Source organism: Gopherus flavomarginatus, chromosome 5 (assembly GCF_025201925.1).
Source record: "Gopherus flavomarginatus isolate rGopFla2 chromosome 5, rGopFla2.mat.asm, whole genome shotgun sequence".
Taxonomy (NCBI): Eukaryota; Metazoa; Chordata; order Testudines; family Testudinidae; genus Gopherus; species Gopherus flavomarginatus.
In genome coordinates this window covers 15230637-15250213 of record NC_066621.1, presented here as the reverse complement: position 1 = coordinate 15250213, position 19577 = coordinate 15230637, and the positions used below count along the sequence as shown (strand labels likewise).

The following is a 19577-nucleotide window of genomic DNA, read 5'->3' as shown; positions in this document are numbered from 1 at the left end:
ACCACAGAGAGTTCAAAGGGCAAAGAAAGCTTATTAGAGTATGTGTGAGGGTGGAATCAAAAAGAGTTTCATTGAATGAAGCAAGCCATTGGACTGCAAGTTAGGAACAAAACCACTGGCTTTCTTATCATCTACTTATTTAGAGTGGTCCTTCATCTTCCATTGTTTATTTCCAATGCTGCTGCTGGCTGCTTTGCTTAAATTAGCCCTAACAGGTACCTGCCTGACTCACCTCTTGGGCTTCTGGTATGAGTGGACATTTTTGTATGAAGGATGTTTAGAAGTTCAAAGAAGCAGTGAAAACAGGTTGAATTTACTAAGCCAAGGAAATAAATTAATGTAGCTGAAGAGCAAGTGTAATACACCTTGACCAATGAGGGGCACTAAGACTGAAAGCTCTATTTTAATTTGTTGCATAAAAAGTCCAACAACATGCTAGTGTCACCTGGAAGGAGGCAGGGATGGAGAAAGAGAATCTCTATGATCTCCCAAGCAGAACAGACTTCCTTCAGCTCAGGGACTGAATAAGGATCACCTTAAATTCAGATGTGTGTAGCCCACATAATCCTGAGAATATAAGGAGGTTATTGGGAGAGATGGTACTGTTAAACGTCAGTTTTTCCATGACTTCTGTGTGTATCTACAACTGAAATGGAAAGAACGAGCAGCCACACAACTTATGGGTTGCGATTCAGAAGGTAGCATCATTCTAACACACCTGCCAATTTTTGTCATTCTAGGTAACAGCACCATGAAAGATGACATCCCATAATGCTGTCTCAGGTTTAAAAAGTATTAAACAAGTAAGCACTTATGAAAAATATTACACAAACCCTGTACAAATTAAAGTAACAACTGATCTCCCAGACTGCACGCAGAAACTAGCCCCAAAGCCCTTTTTTGCAAGACCGTGTGTCCAAGACAGTCCAACGGTCCATTTTTGCTACTCAAGCTAAGATGGTGATGTTATTTATGTAGGGTCCTTTCTTACACAATCCGGAGCACTTCCTGAAAAGTACTAGGAGCCTTCAACTCCGCTGAGTTCAATGAGAGTTGAGGGTACTCAGCACACTGAAGAACAAGGAGGATAAATTTGCAAGACATCCGCTGCCTAATTTCCTATCTCTACTAGTTTGCAAGAAGTTCTCTCCTGATCATTTCTGTGGCACACTCCAAATGGTGGCTTGAGCCTGACCTCAACAATGCCCAGTGTACATGTTCTATAACTGAGCTATTCTGTGTACATATTAATCAATGTCACTTAATCATCAGCAGGGCCAGTTGTTAAGGAACAATGCTGAGTGATTTTAGAGACGCTCTCATCTAGCTCTCCTTGCACAGAAGTACAGTGGCAGCATTATACAGCTCACTGGGGGACAAGAGAATTAAAGCATACATGGGAAGAAGAAAAAAGATTGAGATTTTGAAAGAATACACAAACCTCCATCTTTCCCCTCTCCCTTTTTCCCCAGGGGAAAAAGAACTGACCACTTTAAAACAATATATAAGGATCCTTGACTCTTAAACCTGTATTACTGTTTCATGATTGGCTTTTCTTGACTCTTATTCAAGGTCTTCGATATTTAACTGAAAAAAAGATTGAGTATTTATACTACAGTTTCTTCTGAGATAAAGATTGGGTTCTCTTTCTTCTCTACTTGCAAGAACAGGTCAGCAAAAGAGTGAGCCAGCTGCCTACACTATGGCACCTGATATGACAATATAAAAAGAACCAACACTGCAGGCAAAGAGATAAAGTAGCAAAATGCACCCTTTTATACCTCAGCCTAAAGGCAACGGAGTCAAATTCTTGGGTCTTTTAGCTAGACTTATTCTATGGTCCCCCTCCCCAATTCCACCAACAAACAGTGTCATGAAGCTGGCATCTTTCACCTCCACAAACCACTACATAAAGTGCCCATTCTTTGCAGACTTCAGAGACACTCTCAGCTTCTAATCCGAAATCCTTGCCTGATCGTCTGGCATCAGACCTTGCACGCAATCAGCAGTCGTGGTACAAAAGGAGTGTGTGTATGAAGATATTAACAGATTTTCTTTTAATTCACTGTTAAATACTGTAGAGATGGCAGAGAAGAAAGAAACAACAATCCACTGAAATAAGAGTTAATGAAATAGAAGTTTTTAGAAATACACAGTCAGAGGATACATGGTCCGGGGAATAAAAATCTTGGCATGCTTCAGTTTCAGAACTAAAAATCTTTGAAAGAAATAAACAGAAAGTGATTTCTTAGCTTGAAGAAAGCACGGTGCTTCACTTTAGCAAATGCTGTAAGGAGACCATCCACTCAGTTTCTTTGCAAATCTCCTGTCCTGAGAGTCATTATCTTACACTGTTTGTGGGAGAGAGGGTTGAGGAGAGGGAATGAAGGCCATTTTCTCTTCCATAATTCACTTCTTATAAAAGTCACTCCCTGCATCCACGAGCAATCAGTTTGCTGCATTAAGTTAAAGTCAGTCCATTATCTGACTGAGCACCTTGTCCATATTCCACATTATGGTGCCAACATAGGAAAGAACAGAGGAAGAGAAAGCAGAATGTCTTCATAACAGTTCTGAGATTGCACCACCTGCTAAAGAGATCAAAGACAGGTGAAAAATATTTCATCATCAGGGAATCCAAACAAGTGGAGGCCAACAAATATGCTTATGTTGCCAGAAGAGCAGGCTAAAACAGACATTTTCAATATAGCCAACACTTTTCAGAAGCATGACAGACCCTGGTTTGGTGTTTATACCACCACTTAAGTTGTCCGTGCACAGAATCCTAAACACATACAGAAATACCAGACACGGACTAGAGGAACTCTGATCTCATTCTGCAGGACTTTAAGCAAACTTACCTGGCTTAAGTTTCAAACTTTAATCCCCAAACTCAGATCAAAACACAACCAAACTCAAAACACAAGTTCCACTTGGTTTTGGATTCAAACGGTTTTCTTTGCACAGTTTCAGGCTTAAATTATGAAGTGGCCCAGGCAATTGAGCTTGTTTATACTGTGACTCATTTTCAATTGAAGAAAATGCATTTACTGTCAGACTGAGCAGCACAATGGCAGTCCTTCATCTGTACTGGGCTCAGCAACCCAGGAACCTGACTTGCAGAGATTGTTGCACTGCCATGATGCATTCAAACAGCTTCCGGAGGAAGTACGCATGTTGCACGGCTGTTTTACCAATTGACTGACTAATTCACAAAACAGCCCTGCAAGAAATTAGTGACTTTAAGCAGGAGGTATAATAAAAACCAGTCTTCACGAGTGAAGTGTCTGCTTCTGCATGGTGGGTCAGACCATAAGCAGGCAAGACTCCTAAAGCAGAGAGGAAGCCGACTGAGTTTGAAGTGACAAGTGTCAAGTATCAGAGGTGTAGCCATGTTAGTCTGGATATGTAAAAAGCAACAGTGTCCTGTGGCACCTTATAGACTAACAGACGTATTGAAGCATAAGCTTTCGTGGGTGAATACCACTTTGTCAGATGTGAGTGGTGTACACTAATGCCTTTAAGAAAATATTAGTTGCTTAACGGAGCATGCATGAATACAGGGTGGACAAGAGAAAGGAGAGAAGGTAGGCCTGAACATTTCTGTTTGAGATAACAGGGCTCTAGGGGTTGAAAGAGTGCATGCTCCTCTGGGCAGGCCATCTCTGGCTACTCCATCAACTTGATTCACCGGTATGTTCTCCTCATATTGACCTCAGTCCTACACTGAGATACACTAACATGGATTTATGAGGAGTCCCATTAAGTCCGTATGACTCCACAGGGGTGTGCACTAATGCAGTCTCTCTCTCAACCTTTTTGATCTCAGGGACCAGCTTGCTGCTTTCCTAAACTGTGTCACGGAGATCTCAGGGACTAGTGCCAATTCACGGAACAATTGTTGAGGAACACTGCATTAATGGATCTTAATAGAAAATAAGTACTGTGTAAAAATAATACTAATTAACTGCTTAATGCTCAAGCAAGCTCAAGAAAGTCTGAATTAGCACTAAATGAAAAACATGCAATCCTTACTGATAGCACACAGTAAAAACAATAAATAAAAGGCTCCACTGCCCATTAACAACAACTAAGATGGCTAAAGCTAGTGGGGGAAAGGCTAAAGATTTTTTTTTTTAAATCCACTACTCCTTAGGAAAGAGGAGCCCCCATTTTTCAGGCTCTCTGAAAAAGCGCGTGGCCTCCACTGGCCCTGTAGCCACCATTTCACACAAGCCATACAGGTGCACATATCTCAACATCAACAATAATAATGGATGAAATTCTATAGCCGGGGTGCTACAGGCTGTCAGTCTATATCGTCATGGTTCCATCTAGCTTTGATATCCAGGAGTTTATAATTATGTGCAAGAACAAGGAAGGAGGAGTCTATTTTAACTCTTACTGCATTCAAAACACATACGGGGAAATTTCTTTTAAAGGGGATTATAGAAGAGATGGAAGTAATACTGATGGCAAGCTGCAAAAGGAAATGTAGGGGGTGATCTGCCTACAAAAAATGTCTCAGGCAAGTCAAACAAACATATTCACAAAGCTACACCTGTATGACTGGACACACATAGTATGAAAAAGACCTGATAACGATGATAATGGCATTTGCCTAGGAACAGGTAGACTACTTTGCCACATAAGCTCAAAAGGTCAGACACCTTGTACATTTATCAAGAGCACTGAACAACTTCGTGGTTTTTTTCCTTTTTTCTTTTGTTTGCAAATAGCGGTGAACCATGTATGATGCTTTTCCATTTATATCCGCCTGAACACAATTTTGTTAATTAGCAGTGTGGTAAAAGGAAAAAAAATGTACAGTATTTTGCACCCAGTCATTCTTTTATTTGTTTGGCTTTAAAACTGGTTCTGTCCCTCCACCACAACACGATGGCGCAGTCAGGATGTGCAATGGATGCCTGCCTGAATAATTTAGAATCCTCAGAAACCAAATACTCTTTAACACTATATTTTTGCTTTAAAAGAAAATATATAGTGCTTAATTACTTGGGCAATCAAGGATAATTTTAGAGACGTTAAAGTGCCAAAATGAGGACGACATTTGAAGCCATTCAACACCATCAGGAGTAATTTTTGCATAGTGTCACGTTTGCTTTTGGCTAACAACTTCAGTTAATTTCAAGCATTTTGGAGAGTGCAGTACATCAGGAGATTAAGTAGCAACAATAAAAACCAGTCAACCTGCACACTCAGTGGACAGATTTCACCCTAGAAGGTAGACAAATTTCTGATATCATAGTCCCTCATATGCAAAGAACAAGCACTTATTGATACCAATACAAGCAACATAACAGGAGCAGAGCAGGAAGGACAATGAGCAAGGTGGGTAACATAGGACCAGCAGTGTGGGGAGGAAGGAGGGAAAAAAAAAAAAAAAAAAAAGTCAAATCTGGACAGCCTAAAATCCATAGCAGCAGCTGCTGAGCTCAAGGATATGCAAAATTTTGTGTATGAATCAATCAGGCCTTTGGGTCTCCACGCATCACTCTTAAATTACTTTAACACACCTAGAAAATGGGGCACAACACAGCAAACTCCAATTCATATTTTTCTTTTCTGGACCTAACTGAGCCTTTCCAAATATGCAGATAGAAGAGTATCTTTCCAATCTGCTACCAAAGCATGTGTGAAACACGGATGTTTGTTTTTAGTCAATTTCAGCTGAAAAGGGCATTGTCAAATAGCTAAACCCACATATTTAGGTAAGCCAAATACAACCTAATGTTAGTGCACAAGAACCAGAAAGTGACCAAAAAAATGTAGAGTCAGCAAAGCCTGCTCTCACTTACAGCAATACAACTCCCACTGAATTCAATGACATTTCAACACAGGCATGAGAGCAAAATTAATTTTCTCTTGACAGTGTCCTCTTTAAAACATCCTTTAAGAAATAAAGGATGAAGTAGAGCTCATCTTCCCCTGCCAGATCAGAGTGCTGTACATCTGCTAACATTTCTTTATAGGAAATTAAGCTTTTACCTAATGGAAAGTTGCAGGTACACATTTTGGCAAAAACCATTTAAACACAGACATAGTACTCTGATACAGTAAGGAAAACACGAGTTTTGGTTGCTACTCATTCAGAAGAGGCCCAGAGGTGGAACAAATAAAAGATTTCATAAGCAAAAGTTACTAGAAAATACTTCTATCCTCAACAAAAAAATAATACTTTTTTGTGGAAATCCACTGAATATTTATAAATTCCTTCACGGTAAACGGTTAGTTCCTTGCAGAATCTGTGTGTGTACACTGAATGGGAAGGCTTGTATGGTGAGCAGTGTTACATGAAAGCTACGTACCTAATTAAAAAACAGAGATAATCCCTAAAATGTACAATATACGAAAACAAGGAACAGGAAAATCAAGTCACGTCAGCAAGAAGCTTCTAAAATGCAGCAATAGTCTTTGCACTGCTAAGCATCTGCAACCAAGGGAAAGCAGCCACTGCTAGCAGCAATGCTATTATGAAGCGGTTTTCCCCCCCACTCTCAATTTTGCTTATGCAAATTTTAGGTTCTTTCGCATATCAGTCACTACTGATGATGGCATGACGCAATCAATACCTTACACCCCAAAATCCTCTACCACTTACACTCTTTCCTAATACATATTTCAAGAAACAACTTCCCTGACTGGGAAACTGAAGCCTATTATGAATGTAAGAGCTGCCGCGCGCTACGTTAAAGAATCAAACCACCACCATTTTTGCTGTTGACATAACATTGAATTAATATTATCATAGAAAATCCCATATGTTCTTTAGTTGCAGTATATGCAACAGGATGTGTGTTTTCATTTTGTACATTGTTTTAGTTTTGTGATCAATATAAAGTTATTTACACTTTAAGAAAGGAAAATTTTGCCTATCCTTGACAGCAGCTAAACATTCAGTGAGCAAATGCCATTTGGGAAGATAAAGTGGTAAGACTATATCAAGTCAGGGTCTGTACAAAGCAAGGCCACCAAGCAAGCCAACGACGCTCACGCTGGGTCCTTACCTGCCAAAGGCTGTCCCAGCTCCGCCTGCACTTTACCCTTCGCTGCTCCTTCCAGAGGTAAAGCACCTCTGTCCCCTTTGTAGAGTTTCGGTTTAAATGGAGAATCTTTCTCTTTACCTTTTGATCCTTTAGGCCTGCCTGCTTGCTTCTTCTTGGATTTACCATCTCCCTTCACACCCAGCAGCGGATGGACTTCTGCAAAGAGACAGATACACCCGAAATCCTCGCACATGCATTATAGCCATTGGAGTGGCAAACTGAAGTCACCCGACCCACCACTCCCCTTACATCTCTGATGTCACAAGATGGGATTTACAAGAAGGAAAACACTTTAAAACTCTGTAAAAGATGGATCAGGGTAGTCATTTCAAGAAATAAGACCAAACACCCCAATCACTTTGGCTGCATGAAATCAGAGGAGTGAGGGCAAAACAGGGACTAGGATTATGGCAAGGATTACTGCAGCCACCATTCGCTTAAGTGTCACCGTCTCCAACAGCTAAATCAATGCTACTGGAGAGAACGCTTTCCCACAGGATGAAGGTGAGCTTTTTATCATAGAGACAAATTCAGTTTTAGCAGAAGTTGGCCCTCTGAGGCAAAATACAGTGGCAGAAACACAGAAGAAATGTATTTTGCTATTCCTGGTCCTACTTATGAACTCTAATATACTTGGGCTTCACCACCTTTACCTACCGCCATATAATGCTGCATTTCTGTTGGTGTAGGCCTAGACTCTAATTCTATTTCTATGTAGGGGCCAGCAGAGACAGAAGTGACTTATTTAATGGCAAAGCTCTTCCAATTTATCTTACTATGGCTAAATGAGCAGATTAATGAATGAAGTACAGAGAGCACTAAAAAACTATTGTTTTAGAATGATTTCATTCATTCCTAAAAGGATATGAGTTATAACAGAACTTGGTTCAGGGTGATGGCCAGAGACAACTACTATCAAAAACAACATATAGGTTTTTGACTATTAGCATGATTAGAGATTGATTTTGTAACACCTGGTCTTGAAACTGGTGGGAGCTGGGAATGCTGCAAAGATGAAAAACCCATCTTCAAAGCAGAATGGGCACTACAATGATGGCAACTTTCACTCACCATCATTAGGCACTCCTTGCAGTTCAATGTTGGTCATTTTGGGCTTCTTCTTTGGTGGCTGAGGTCCATCAGATGACGACTGCCTCTTCTTCTCGGAGCCTATTCCCTCATCAGTTAGGGAGGTCTGGACAGCATCAGGTGGGGGTCCATAAGGGTTTTCTTCTGGGTCTTCCACTTCAGGAGCAATAGGTAAATACAGCAATGCCTTGGAGTCCTCCAGTTCTTCATCACTGTAAAGGAGGAAATATTTTAGTTTTAAACCATGCACATTTAATATATTTTTCTCTAGGTCCCTAAAGTAAGATGGTCTCTGCAGGAAGCAGTCACACACTGACACTACAGTTACCAGACTATTCCAGAGAATAAAAATATGTATTGCCAACAACAAAGAAGAAGATCGAGAAGGGAAGGCGAAGCATTGGGGAGGCAAGGCATTTAACCCCTAGGAAGAACAGTGTTCCTCACGATACACAAAGCCGTGCTAATGGATTTCCATAGGTCTCCCTGGACCGGAATTACATTGGCTATGATGTGAGATTTGAAGATTAGGCAAATTAAAAAGATAGATACAGAAGTATCTTTAGAAATTTGTCAGGGATGGGGGGAAACAACAAGGGAGAGCAATGGGCTAGGACTATAATCTTATTGTTTCTCAAGGCCAACTAAAGATTGAGCTACAGCATGAAGTGCCAGGGTTTTACACCTTGCTAGAGCAGCATGTAAGTGTGCAGAACAAAATCATTTTGTACACTCAGCTATAGTCTGGTCTCAGAAAGTTATTCTCTAGACATGAAACTCCTCTCAGCACTATTGGGAACACATGCAAAATCCCAACACATGGAAATAAGAACACAGATATGTGTTCTATATAGAAGGAGTACAATTTATATATTAACACAGAGAATCTTGGGCACATATTTGGGATTTCCAGTTTTTTTAAAAAATTACCTGCTACAGAAGGCAGCAATAGGATCTACACTGGTTACATCCACTTCCTCATCCTCTGCAGCATCAGCACCTGAGAAAACAAAGAAATGGAGCAATACAGCCTGAAAGGGAAAAGAGAGACCTCTCTCCTTAGGAAGCTTTAGCTGATGCGAGATCTAGAATCACCAAGTTAGGCAGAAAGGCCTAGAGCATTTCTCTTGAATACATCTGAATCAGATTTTTCAACTCTTCCCTAAGGGTCTGAGTAATCCAGCAGCAACAGTGTTTTAAAATACAATCTCTACCTTGTCAAGCTGATTGAAGTTGGAATCTGTAAAAACCATGTAAGCAGACACGTTCAGGTGTCTAGCATGCTTTCTGTAATGGTTGCAAAGGGTTAACCCTTATCTACACCAGCAGCCAAACCATTTTTTTCTGAGGGAGAAAATGGAGGAAGCCCATTGCAAGTAGCAGAGCATTTCCTAGTGCAGGTGGATTTTAAATTACAAGGTAGTATGTCTGTCAAGGTTCCTCCCCCACTCTGAACTTTAGGGTACAGATGTGGGGACCTGCATGGACACTTCTAAATTTAATTACTAGCTTAGATCTGGTAACACTGCCACCATCCAGAAATTTCAGTGTCTGGAACACTTCCTGCCCCCCCAAAACCTTCTCCTCCCTGGGCAGCCTTGAGAGGCTTTTTTACCAAGTTCCTCGTGAACATCGATCCAACCCCTTGGATCTTAACACAAGGGTAATTTAAACCATCCACTCCTCCTTTCCCCACCAATTCCTGGTGAGTCCAGATCCAATCCCCTTGGATCTTAAAACAAGGAAAAATCAATCAGGTTCTTAAAAAGAAAGCTTTTAATTAAAGAAAGAAAGGTAATAATCATCTCTGTAAAATCAGGATGGAAAATACTGTACAGGGTAATCAGATTTATATAGCCCAGAGGAACCCCCTCTAGCCTTAGGTTCAAAGTTACAGCAAACAGAGGTAAACTCCTCTCAGCAAAAAAGAACATTTACAAGTTGAGAAAACAAAAATAAAACTAACACGCCTTGCCTGGCTGTTACTTACAAGTTTGAAACATGAGAGACTGATTCAGAAAGATTTGGAGAACCTGGATTGACGTCTGGTCCCTCTTAGTCTCAAGAGCAAACAACCCCCAAAACAAAGAGCACAAACAAAAGACTTCCCTCTACCAAGACTTGAAAGTATCTTGTCCCCTTATTGATCCTCTGGTCAAGTGTCAGCCAGGTTTACTTAGCTTCTTAACCCTTTACAGGTAAAAGCAGCATTAACCCTTAACTATCTGTTTATGATAACATCAAAAATACATTTGGTTCTATTTAGTCATAAACCACATCTCACAAGGAGTACTAAAAATAGAGGTTTATATGAGTAAATAATTCAAGTTTTTAACATTTCCTATATCATGCTTTAAAATGGACTTAAAATTATTTTACAGATTGCAGGTGATTAAATAGGTTTTTTTAAAATATATATCCGTAAGAAAAACTTAACTACCATTAAATGCCTTTTGCTGCCATTTAAATAACTTTTTTAAATCGTAACAAATTTGATCCCATTCTCAATTCCAACAAACCCACATTATCCAGTTCTGGGCGCCACATTTCAGGAAAGATGTGGATAAATTGGAGAATATCCAGAGAAGAGCAACAAACATGAGTAAAGGGCTAGAATACATGACCTATGAGAGAAGATTAAAAAACTGAGTCTCTTTAGTTTGGAGACTAGAAAACATAACAGTTTTCAAGTACATAAAGGGTTACAAGAAGGAGAGAGAAAAATTGTTGTTCTTAACCTCTGAGGCTAGGACAAGAAGCAATGGGCTTAAATTGCAGCTAGGGCGGTTTAGCTTGGACATTAGGAAAAAATTCTTGTCAGGGTAGTTAAGCACTGGAATAAATTGCCTATGGAGGTTGTGGAATCTCCAACACTGAAGATTTTTAGATAAACGTTAGATAAACACCCTACCCCCTTTTGTTGGTTTCAATCTTTCACTCGGTGGTGTTTTTTTCTTTTTTTCTTTTTTTTTTTTTTGGGGGGGGGAGGGGCTTGGCACCACCAAGTGGCGGAGTTATCTTGTTTGTGCATAGGTATTTCACTTTATATGGCATATGAATCATAGGTGCTGAAGTCATTTCTTACATGAAGTGCTAGATGTCAAAAATAAACCTTGGAAACAAAGGCATAAGTGAAGTGTGTTGCTTTGCCTATGACCAATAATCCCAGCTTGTTTTATCACCCATCATCTCACTACCACTGCTTTAAATCACATATCTTACTATTCCTCCAGACATAAGAATTATTTAATAAACATTGGCACTTACAGCCACATCTCTGTTACAAGTATACTCGCATTACATGTTACCTGTCTGCTCTGGCTCACTCTTATCTTCATCCTCAATGTCAAACTCTGACTCCCTCTCTTCATACTCTACATTTTCATCCAGCTCTTTAAAGTCAGGCGCAAAGGCACTCCAGTTTTCCTAAACCGCAAATTCAAAGAGAACTTTACCTTGTGCAAAGAAGCAGCAGCTGCAGTGAGACATTTGTGTAATTGTACTCTAGCTCTGCCCCCAAATCCTCCAAACCATGTGCGCTGTCACAAGATCAGCCCCTCTTTGAGCTTCATAGTCACATGGCAGACTAAACACTGGAAAAGCAAGTTTCTGTGGTCATTTTTATTTCCTTCATCCCTTGAAATCTTATAGCATCTTTGCACATTAATAAGGACTTCCATAACCAGAAAGATGCATGCTGTTTCACCATTTTTGTTTGTGATTATGTTCTCAAATCTGTTATCTGCAAATTAATTGAGAAGGACACTGCTCCTGTTATGTGAGAATTCTGGCTCTGCAATAAGGCCCAGATTCAGCAAGGTGCTTAAGCACAGGCTTAACTTTAAGGGATTATTCATTTTCTTAATGTTCACTGCTGTTCTTAAACTTAAGCACATGCTTAAGGATTTTGCTTACTCAAGACCTAATTCAGTAACATATTGGAAAGAAAAATTCTGTGGAGCATCACCTGCCAGAATACTCAAAATACAAACCTGCCCAGAGAGTATTAACTGGCTACTATTCCCTATAGAAATTAAACTGTAAAACACCTACCACTTGATTCTGAGCCCATATTGACACAACACCACTGGAAATGGAAGCGATGATTGGTCGGACAGGATGCCACTGGAATTATTCAGATGATAAAAGGGGAGAAAGAAAGAGTTTATTTTTAAATGGATTACGAAAGTTTGTTAGAATTTAACTGACAGAAAAATTATGGGAGACACACTCACTGCTACATCGAGCAACAGCTCCCCTCTGGTTCCATGGAGGATTTTCACTAGGTTTCCAATGCTCTTCTCCCAGATGTACAGGGCATGCTGCCGTGCTGATCCTGCCACTATGTACTCCCCATCCCCAGAGAAACAGCACTTCTTCCATGGGGTCCTGCATGCAGGGAATTAAAAACATAAGAACGGTCATACTGGGTCAGACGAAAGGTCCATCCAGCCAAATATCCCATCTTCCGACAGTGGCCAATGCCAGTGCTTCAGAGGGAATGAACAGAACAGGTAATCAACAAGTGATCCATTCATAAAACAAAGCAACTTGTTACATTACTGTACAATGTGGAGAAGACAGGATTCTAGCAAAGGTTTCACAGAAAAGTGTTATTAGGTTTTCTTGGGTGAGAGGTTCATTTAATTCTTTTATTCATTTGAAACCTGTGCCTTACAGTGTGTTTAAAAGCCTTGTTACACCAAAGGCCACCCTAAATGAGATCTATTCTTTGTCTGAACACACTGAGCAGTGAATGCTACACCAAAGTACATAGCTTTATATCTCAAGCCATCAATCTCTCTGCTGCTTCCTACCTGTTTACTAAATCCTGAAGCTTCTGCATTGGCTCAGGCTCTCCATCTCGCCCACAGGTTAGTATTTCCCGACCATCATATACCCTGATTATTCGGTCAGCTGTATTTATTAAAAAGCAGCTGTGGGAGGGAGACCACAGTTAGAAGAGAGCTCATTACATTGAAACAAGGACTTTAAAAAAGAATTGTTTTTTAAATCCTCAACTAACATGTAAAATACCGTAATTTTTTTTATACATTCAACATTAAAGGTCTGTATCTAGAAGAGGCGGAGCGCTCACAACTCCCCCTTGAAGTCAATGAGAGTTGAAGGCACACATCACTTTGCAGGCTTGGGCCTCAGATAAACAAAACATTTCTTGTAACATGTCCCTACATCAACCAGAAAAAAAATGTATGCCAGAGATGTATTAATCTCCTTCTATTTCTCCCACTTTTAATGCAAAAGTAAATTTATCCTTTAAAAGCTAGCCAGAACTGTGAAACCAACACACTGTTCTGCCACATTTCCAGCTCTTCATATTTTCTATTTATATAACAGACAGTGTATAGCTGTTAAGATTGCCCCTAAATTTTGTAGTTGACACATCCCCCACAGCAACCACTTCTGGAGCCATAGCAACAAGTATTCACACTTTTTCACTCAGAACATTTTATCCAAAAGATCACAAATCCTAAAGCAGAATATCAGCGGGTAGCTGTGTTAGTCTGTATCCACAAAAACAACAACGAGTCCGGTGGCACCTTAAAAGCTTATTTGGGCATAAGTTTTAGTGGGTAAAAACCTCACTTCTTCAGATGCACGGAGTGAAAATTACAGATGCAGGCATTATATAAGATTCATCCATCTTAAAACTTTTCAATTCACTTCCAATTTTTTCCTACTCACCTTCCTTTCCTGGCAAATTCTATTGATTTAATAGCTGTGGTGTTGCTGGTTCCAGTTGTTACTCTGAAGGAAGCAACCAGATCCTGAGTATCTGTTTTTAAGACCAAGATCTGAAGATTAAAGAAACAGAAAATAAATAGTATCTTCATTAATACTCACAATATGAGGCTGTGTAATCTAGGTATAGTGCCAGGGACTAGGTCAGGATTCTTGGGTTCTAGTTCCTGTTTCTGCAACTAATTCTTGTGCCCTTGAGCAACAAGGAACTTGCCCACTCTATGCCTCATGCTGTCTCTCAGGAAAATAGGGAGAATATCTACCTCACGGTGAGCGGCTTAACTCAGCAGGTGTACGTTATGGAGTACTTCTGATAAGAATTATACATCTATAGCACTTTTTATCATGTAGTTTATGTGCACTAGAAGAAGAGAGACTCCTAAAAATCTTTTCAAAAACAGTAGCAATACAACTAATACTTAGTGTTTAAATACCATTTTTTATCTATAGATCTCAAAGATAGAGTCAAAGTGCTTTACTAAGGAAAGTCAGCATCACTATAATAGCAATGATTCAAGAAGCTCTCAGGGAACATGTCTCAGACCAAAACAAAAGGACTTCATCCCAGAAGGATCAGGCACCTGGACCAGGAATTGCATTCTTTTAACTATTTCACTCACTGAGCATCAGCACAGTGTGGTCTCACCTTCCCCTTGGCATTGCCTGTGTAGATATATTCTCCTCGCCTGTCGAAAGAGGCCACCACGTTCAGATCGGAGTCATCATCCACAGGTAGAACAACATGTTTTGAATCAGACAGCGTTAGCATCACTGGTGCAGATTTCATGGGACACACCAAAACCTTGTTTCTGCAGAGGAAAAAAGGAAGAGTTAACAGTTTGTCTTTTTTCCTAGAGTCTCCAATTTTCACATTTACAAGTATGAAAAAAGTTGAAGCAATCTGAGAAAAGTAGGGCTGTATCATAGCTGAATGATGCATGTTCTTTTGTTTCCTTGGCTTCTCTCTTGCACTCACGAGCAATAGATATTAACTGAAAAACCCCAATATTTTTGTTTTCTTGTCCTGACTTATTCTTGCAAACAATCATAAAACAATATGATCTGGTGTTTATTTTTTCCTTTTTGTTTACATCTCTTTATGGATGTTTTCCCAACTTTATACATCGTGTCAACTCAACAAGAAATTTGTAAATAAATTATTCACCCATATCCTTTTGTTTACCCTCTTCCACTTTCCAAAACTATTTTTCAGCAGGCTACAGTCATTACAAAAACATTTTTATTTTGTTCGCATTGTTAACACATTAAAGGGAGAACATCTGGTGGACTAGACACAACATTCAGGCTTTTAGAAAAATATGTTTATAAGATCTAATAAACATGTTTTCATGATTATACAACTATAGGGAAGAGAACATTCATTCAGCTCATAAAAGCCCCCTAAAAATGGATCTTTTCCATACAACTTACTGGTCTCGGGGGTGATACTGAACTTTCAAGATGGGTGAAGGGAACCGAAACCTCTGGTCACAGTCTCCAGACAGAACATCCCACTGTGATACGATGTTATCAGTTGAAGCACTCACCAATTTGTGACCATCTCGACTCCAGCTGCAAGAGAGAGAAACATATTAACCTTTCCGGGGAAAAAAAACAAAAAAAACCCACAAAACCTAAGCTCACCAAAAAAAAAAAAAAGTTTAAATAGTCTATCAGAACTATGAGTCACTATTATAAAACTGTCTGCTGGACAGCTCCATATAGCTTTTATCTTTGTGTTTCCACAGACTGATTATGGAAATCATTTCTTTAAAACTTGCTAAGAGAATCAGATCCTATGAAGCACTGGCTTAGATTGTCATTTATTTGCTTTTGTATGTTGACTTCAATGGGTCTTGAGAATGGCCAGCACCTCACAGTATCTGGCCTACAGCAAGCACAGATTTGACCAAATTCCATTCAAAGCAAAGTAGAAATATTATGCTAATACACAGATTATAATCCTGAATAGAGTGAAACCTTGGAATGAAGTTGCTTAATGAAAAAGTATCCTCTAAAATTCTTTGTTTTTAAATGCCAATTACATCTCTTGACAGAAAGAGAGCTCTTTTAGATTAGAGGAGTGTGTTCTTGATGCAGTAGTCTTGATACATCAAATCTGAAAGGCAAGCCATTCAAAGCTATTGAGAAAAGAGGCAAAATAGGGCCAAGGAACCTGGAGAGGAAAGAGTGGCATCCAACATCAAAGGAGTGGAGAATCTCTGAACTTGAAAGAGAATCTTAGGAAATTCAGAAGGGAGGTAAGGAATGAGGCTTTAATTAACTGAGTACTATAATCCCTTAGGAGACTGCCATAAACTCTGGTTTAGTACAGAAATTTCATAATACTTCAACTCACATTCAACCTCTATAAGATAATTTCTTACCATAAAGAACAGACAGGGTGGATATGGGCACTTATGATTTTAGCTATGCCTCTTGTCAAGAAGTCCCAGATGACAATGCGGCCATCGTTACAGCCCACAGCAAGCAGAGTGCCCCACCTATTAAAGGTACACGTCAAAGCCATACTGATACAGTCCAGCGTCCCATCAGCCTCCTGGAAATAAACAATGGCAGAAGAGACTGTGAGAAGCCAAACTTCTGTTTTCAAGCTTTGTGCCCACTTGACTTTACCTACTTTTAAACCTTAAGTGCAAAATGTATCAGCTACCACCCAAGATTTCAGCTGCACACCAAGAGCCAGATGCTTGGATGATCAGTAGCCATATCTTGAAGGAACACTCAACCAGGTTTAAGCCCAGTCAGTAGGAGTGAAATTGCTTTTAAAAGGGCATTTTCTAAAGCTCACTAAGTACAGAAATATGTTCACAATTTATTTTAAAGGGGAAAAGGTAGCATATTTAAAATTCCACTTCTCCAAGCCAAATGGGAAACAAAACAAAACAAATCAAACAGCCATCAGAGGTGTAAGACAGAGACTACTTCTTATTTTTAATCCAAGTTCTACGCTAAGAGTGTACTTTTCATGAGTTCTGGGAGCCAACCTGATAAATTTCTAAGTCAAATAGCCTGATGCCTGATTTGAAGATAATATAGAATTAATACATTCAATTCATGAACAGTTTTCTGATTCTCAAAGAAGACCAAACTACTCAACGTAGAGATTTATACCCACACAGCCATCCCTTCCCTACTCCACTTGACTGTTTACAAACAAGACATGCACATACTTAGCACAACCAACTTTGGAATGGATATATTTGCAAGGCATGACGACTTTCCTATTTTAAAAGCCTCAATTAAGCATAGCCCTGTAACAGCTGACTTGTTTGGCTTTTGGTTTTTTAAAAACAACAATTAAATTATGCAAGACAGATTAAAAGTGAATATAAATAAAATCAAGTCAGTAATCCAACAAAAACTAAGAAAGAGTGACCTCTCAAAAAAGAGATTTACCTCGGGATAGTTCTGTCCAAAGGACTCTGCAACAAAACAGAAACATAATACTTGAATGAAATTCTATGAAAATCACATATTTTATACTGAATAATCCCACTGTTTCCATTTAGACACAAGCCTGCTGTTATTATCCTAATAGATCAGGTTTATAATTACACTGATGGTCTGATCCTACAAGCACGCCCAACTCCCAGTACAAACAATAAGTAATAAGGGCACTCTGCATACAGCAGGATCATACCTTAAACTAACATAGATAAATCATGCATACGTCATTGGGGGTCTTCAAGTTTTACCACAGATGTAATGAAACTTACCCGACTATCGAGGCCTGTCCCAAATTTGCTGTCAGTTTTCAAATAAGATTCTTCCCCCTCCTCCTTCCTTCTGCCCCCAAAGTTTCATAAACCTGCACAGACTTTGTCTACATGAATGAACTGCTGTGTTGGTGAAAGTGACCAAGAGTATGTTTGCACAAGAACCACCACCAGGCTGACACCTCATTCACCCCCATAAATAGTCTGAGCCATTCTACACTGCAAAATTAGGATTCTCTGTTTTTTTTATGTCAACCCAGCCTCTTGACCAGGTTTAAAGGGGAAAATCGAAAGCACTGTTGCCACCAAACAGTTGTCAAAACCCTTCAAATGCAGCTTCCTGCCTCCTCATCTCTTTGTAACAGGTGTCCCACAATTTTGCTTAAAAAATCTGATTTTCCTACTTGCAGACTCCAAATATGGGAATATTTCTCAAAATAATAAAACTGAAGTACTGAATTTGGATTGGGGGGTGAGAAATTATTTCTGTCCAAAAAATGACAGCCCCACACTCTGGGGAGCAGTACAGCTACAAAGTTCAACCTGCTTAACACCCCTGCCAGTGGGGTGGATGGGAACAGCTTGCAAGTTTGTGTACACAGGAGTGCTACATCTCCGGGTGACGGCCAAAGCAGATGCTGTTTCTGCATGTTCCCAGGGCAAGGGGAAGGATGTAAAAGCGAGTGATAACTGCAGCAGCACAATACAGGCCGCGCATGATGCTAACAACCCAGCAAGTGTCACCAAAGGGGACCAGACCTGAGTCCCCACTGTAGAGACCGGGCCCTCTGCTGAGAGTGCTCCACCCCAGAACCTCGTGGGGCCTGGACTCTCCAGTACAAGGGGCTTTGCCCCTCTCCCCTCGCCCACACCAGACCTTCCCTTCTCTGTCGCCAGCCCAGCGCACCCCCTCGCTAGCCCTGTCCCCCAGGAGCCCCCCTTCCCCCCGCTGTCCCCAGCCCTCGGGACTCCGCGCACCCCCGGGAGACCCTCCCGCCTTCCAGAAGCGGGACCCGGCCCTGGGGACCCCACCGAGGAGGCCCGACCCTGCCGCCCCCTGGGGCGGAAGGGAGTAGATGGGACTCCGTGGCGGGCAAAGCGCGAGCGCCCACTCACCGAGCAGCTCCAGGTTCATCTTGGCCGCTGTCTCGCTCCGTCCCCGCCGCTCACCGTCAAAGACCCCGGGGGCCTCCTCCTTGAGCGGGGCTGCCCTGAGCGCTGCCTGATAAACTGCCCCGGCGCGCGGACCTCCTCGCAGCCTCCCACCCAGACTTCTGTTTCTCCTCCCGGTCAGCTCTGGAGCGCGGGGTGATGGGGAAGCACAGCTCCGCCAGCTGGGCCACGGCCTAGGGCGTCAGGCACCACCGTGGCCACCCCGCAGTGGTGCCCAGGGAAAAGGTTCCTACCGGGAGCAGACAGCCGAGAGTGAGATTCCGGGTGCACGAGGGGAGGGGTTCTGGCACAGCCGAGAGGAGGTGGGGGAGTGGTGCCTAGCTTAGCAGGAGCTCTACTAGGCTAATTGGCTTCCCTATTTCCCTGCTGGGAGCGAGAGCCTATGGGGCAAGCTCTGCTCCAGGCTCCTAAGATATTGTACAGCACCAATGCGGCAGCGCTCTCTAATGCTCAGACTTTTGATTTGGGCACTGGTTTGTGCAATAGCCCCATAGCGGGGCTGTACGAGTGTAAACAGCAAAATTTGTCCTGGATTCTGTTCTCCGCCTGCACAGAGATTACTAAATAGCTAACCTTACTCATTGGTAAAAGCAGGCTGGCGGTGTAGTATCCTGCCCTCGGCCCGCTTAACAAGTTCTGTAACGGAGCTTGTTAAAAAATCGGAAGGATTACTCTGGTAGTCTGTATTTAGAGACTTAGTCTTTAAGGTGGCACTAGACTTCTCGTTCGTGGTAGATTAAGTGAC

General features: G+C 41.1%; 1 protein-coding gene across 4 annotated transcripts; it reads right to left on the bottom strand.

The window, feature by feature from the left end:
• Positions 1-2034: 2034 nt before the first annotated feature.
• Positions 2035-18905, bottom strand: RBBP5 (RB binding protein 5, histone lysine methyltransferase complex subunit). Of its 4 annotated transcripts, none has more exons than XM_050955605.1 (14): positions 18776-18905; positions 17340-17365; positions 16307-16479; positions 15351-15491; positions 14566-14728; positions 13863-13972; positions 12974-13093; positions 12392-12545; positions 12210-12281; positions 11465-11582; positions 9087-9156; positions 8139-8368; positions 7146-7223; positions 2035-2591 (listed from the first exon to the last, which is right to left on the bottom strand). In XM_050955605.1, exons 1-14 carry the CDS (start codon positions 18792-18794, stop codon positions 2563-2565), a joined length of 1503 nt encoding a protein of 500 aa, XP_050811562.1. In that variant the 5' UTR covers positions 18795-18905; the 3' UTR covers positions 2035-2562. The 4 variants fall into 4 exon arrangements, with proteins under 4 accessions (XP_050811562.1, XP_050811563.1, XP_050811561.1 ...); XM_050955606.1 differs by having other exon boundaries at positions 2035-2588; XM_050955604.1 differs by having other exon boundaries at positions 2035-2588; positions 7029-7223; positions 18776-18904.
• Between the last annotated feature and the right edge of the window lie 672 nt (positions 18906-19577).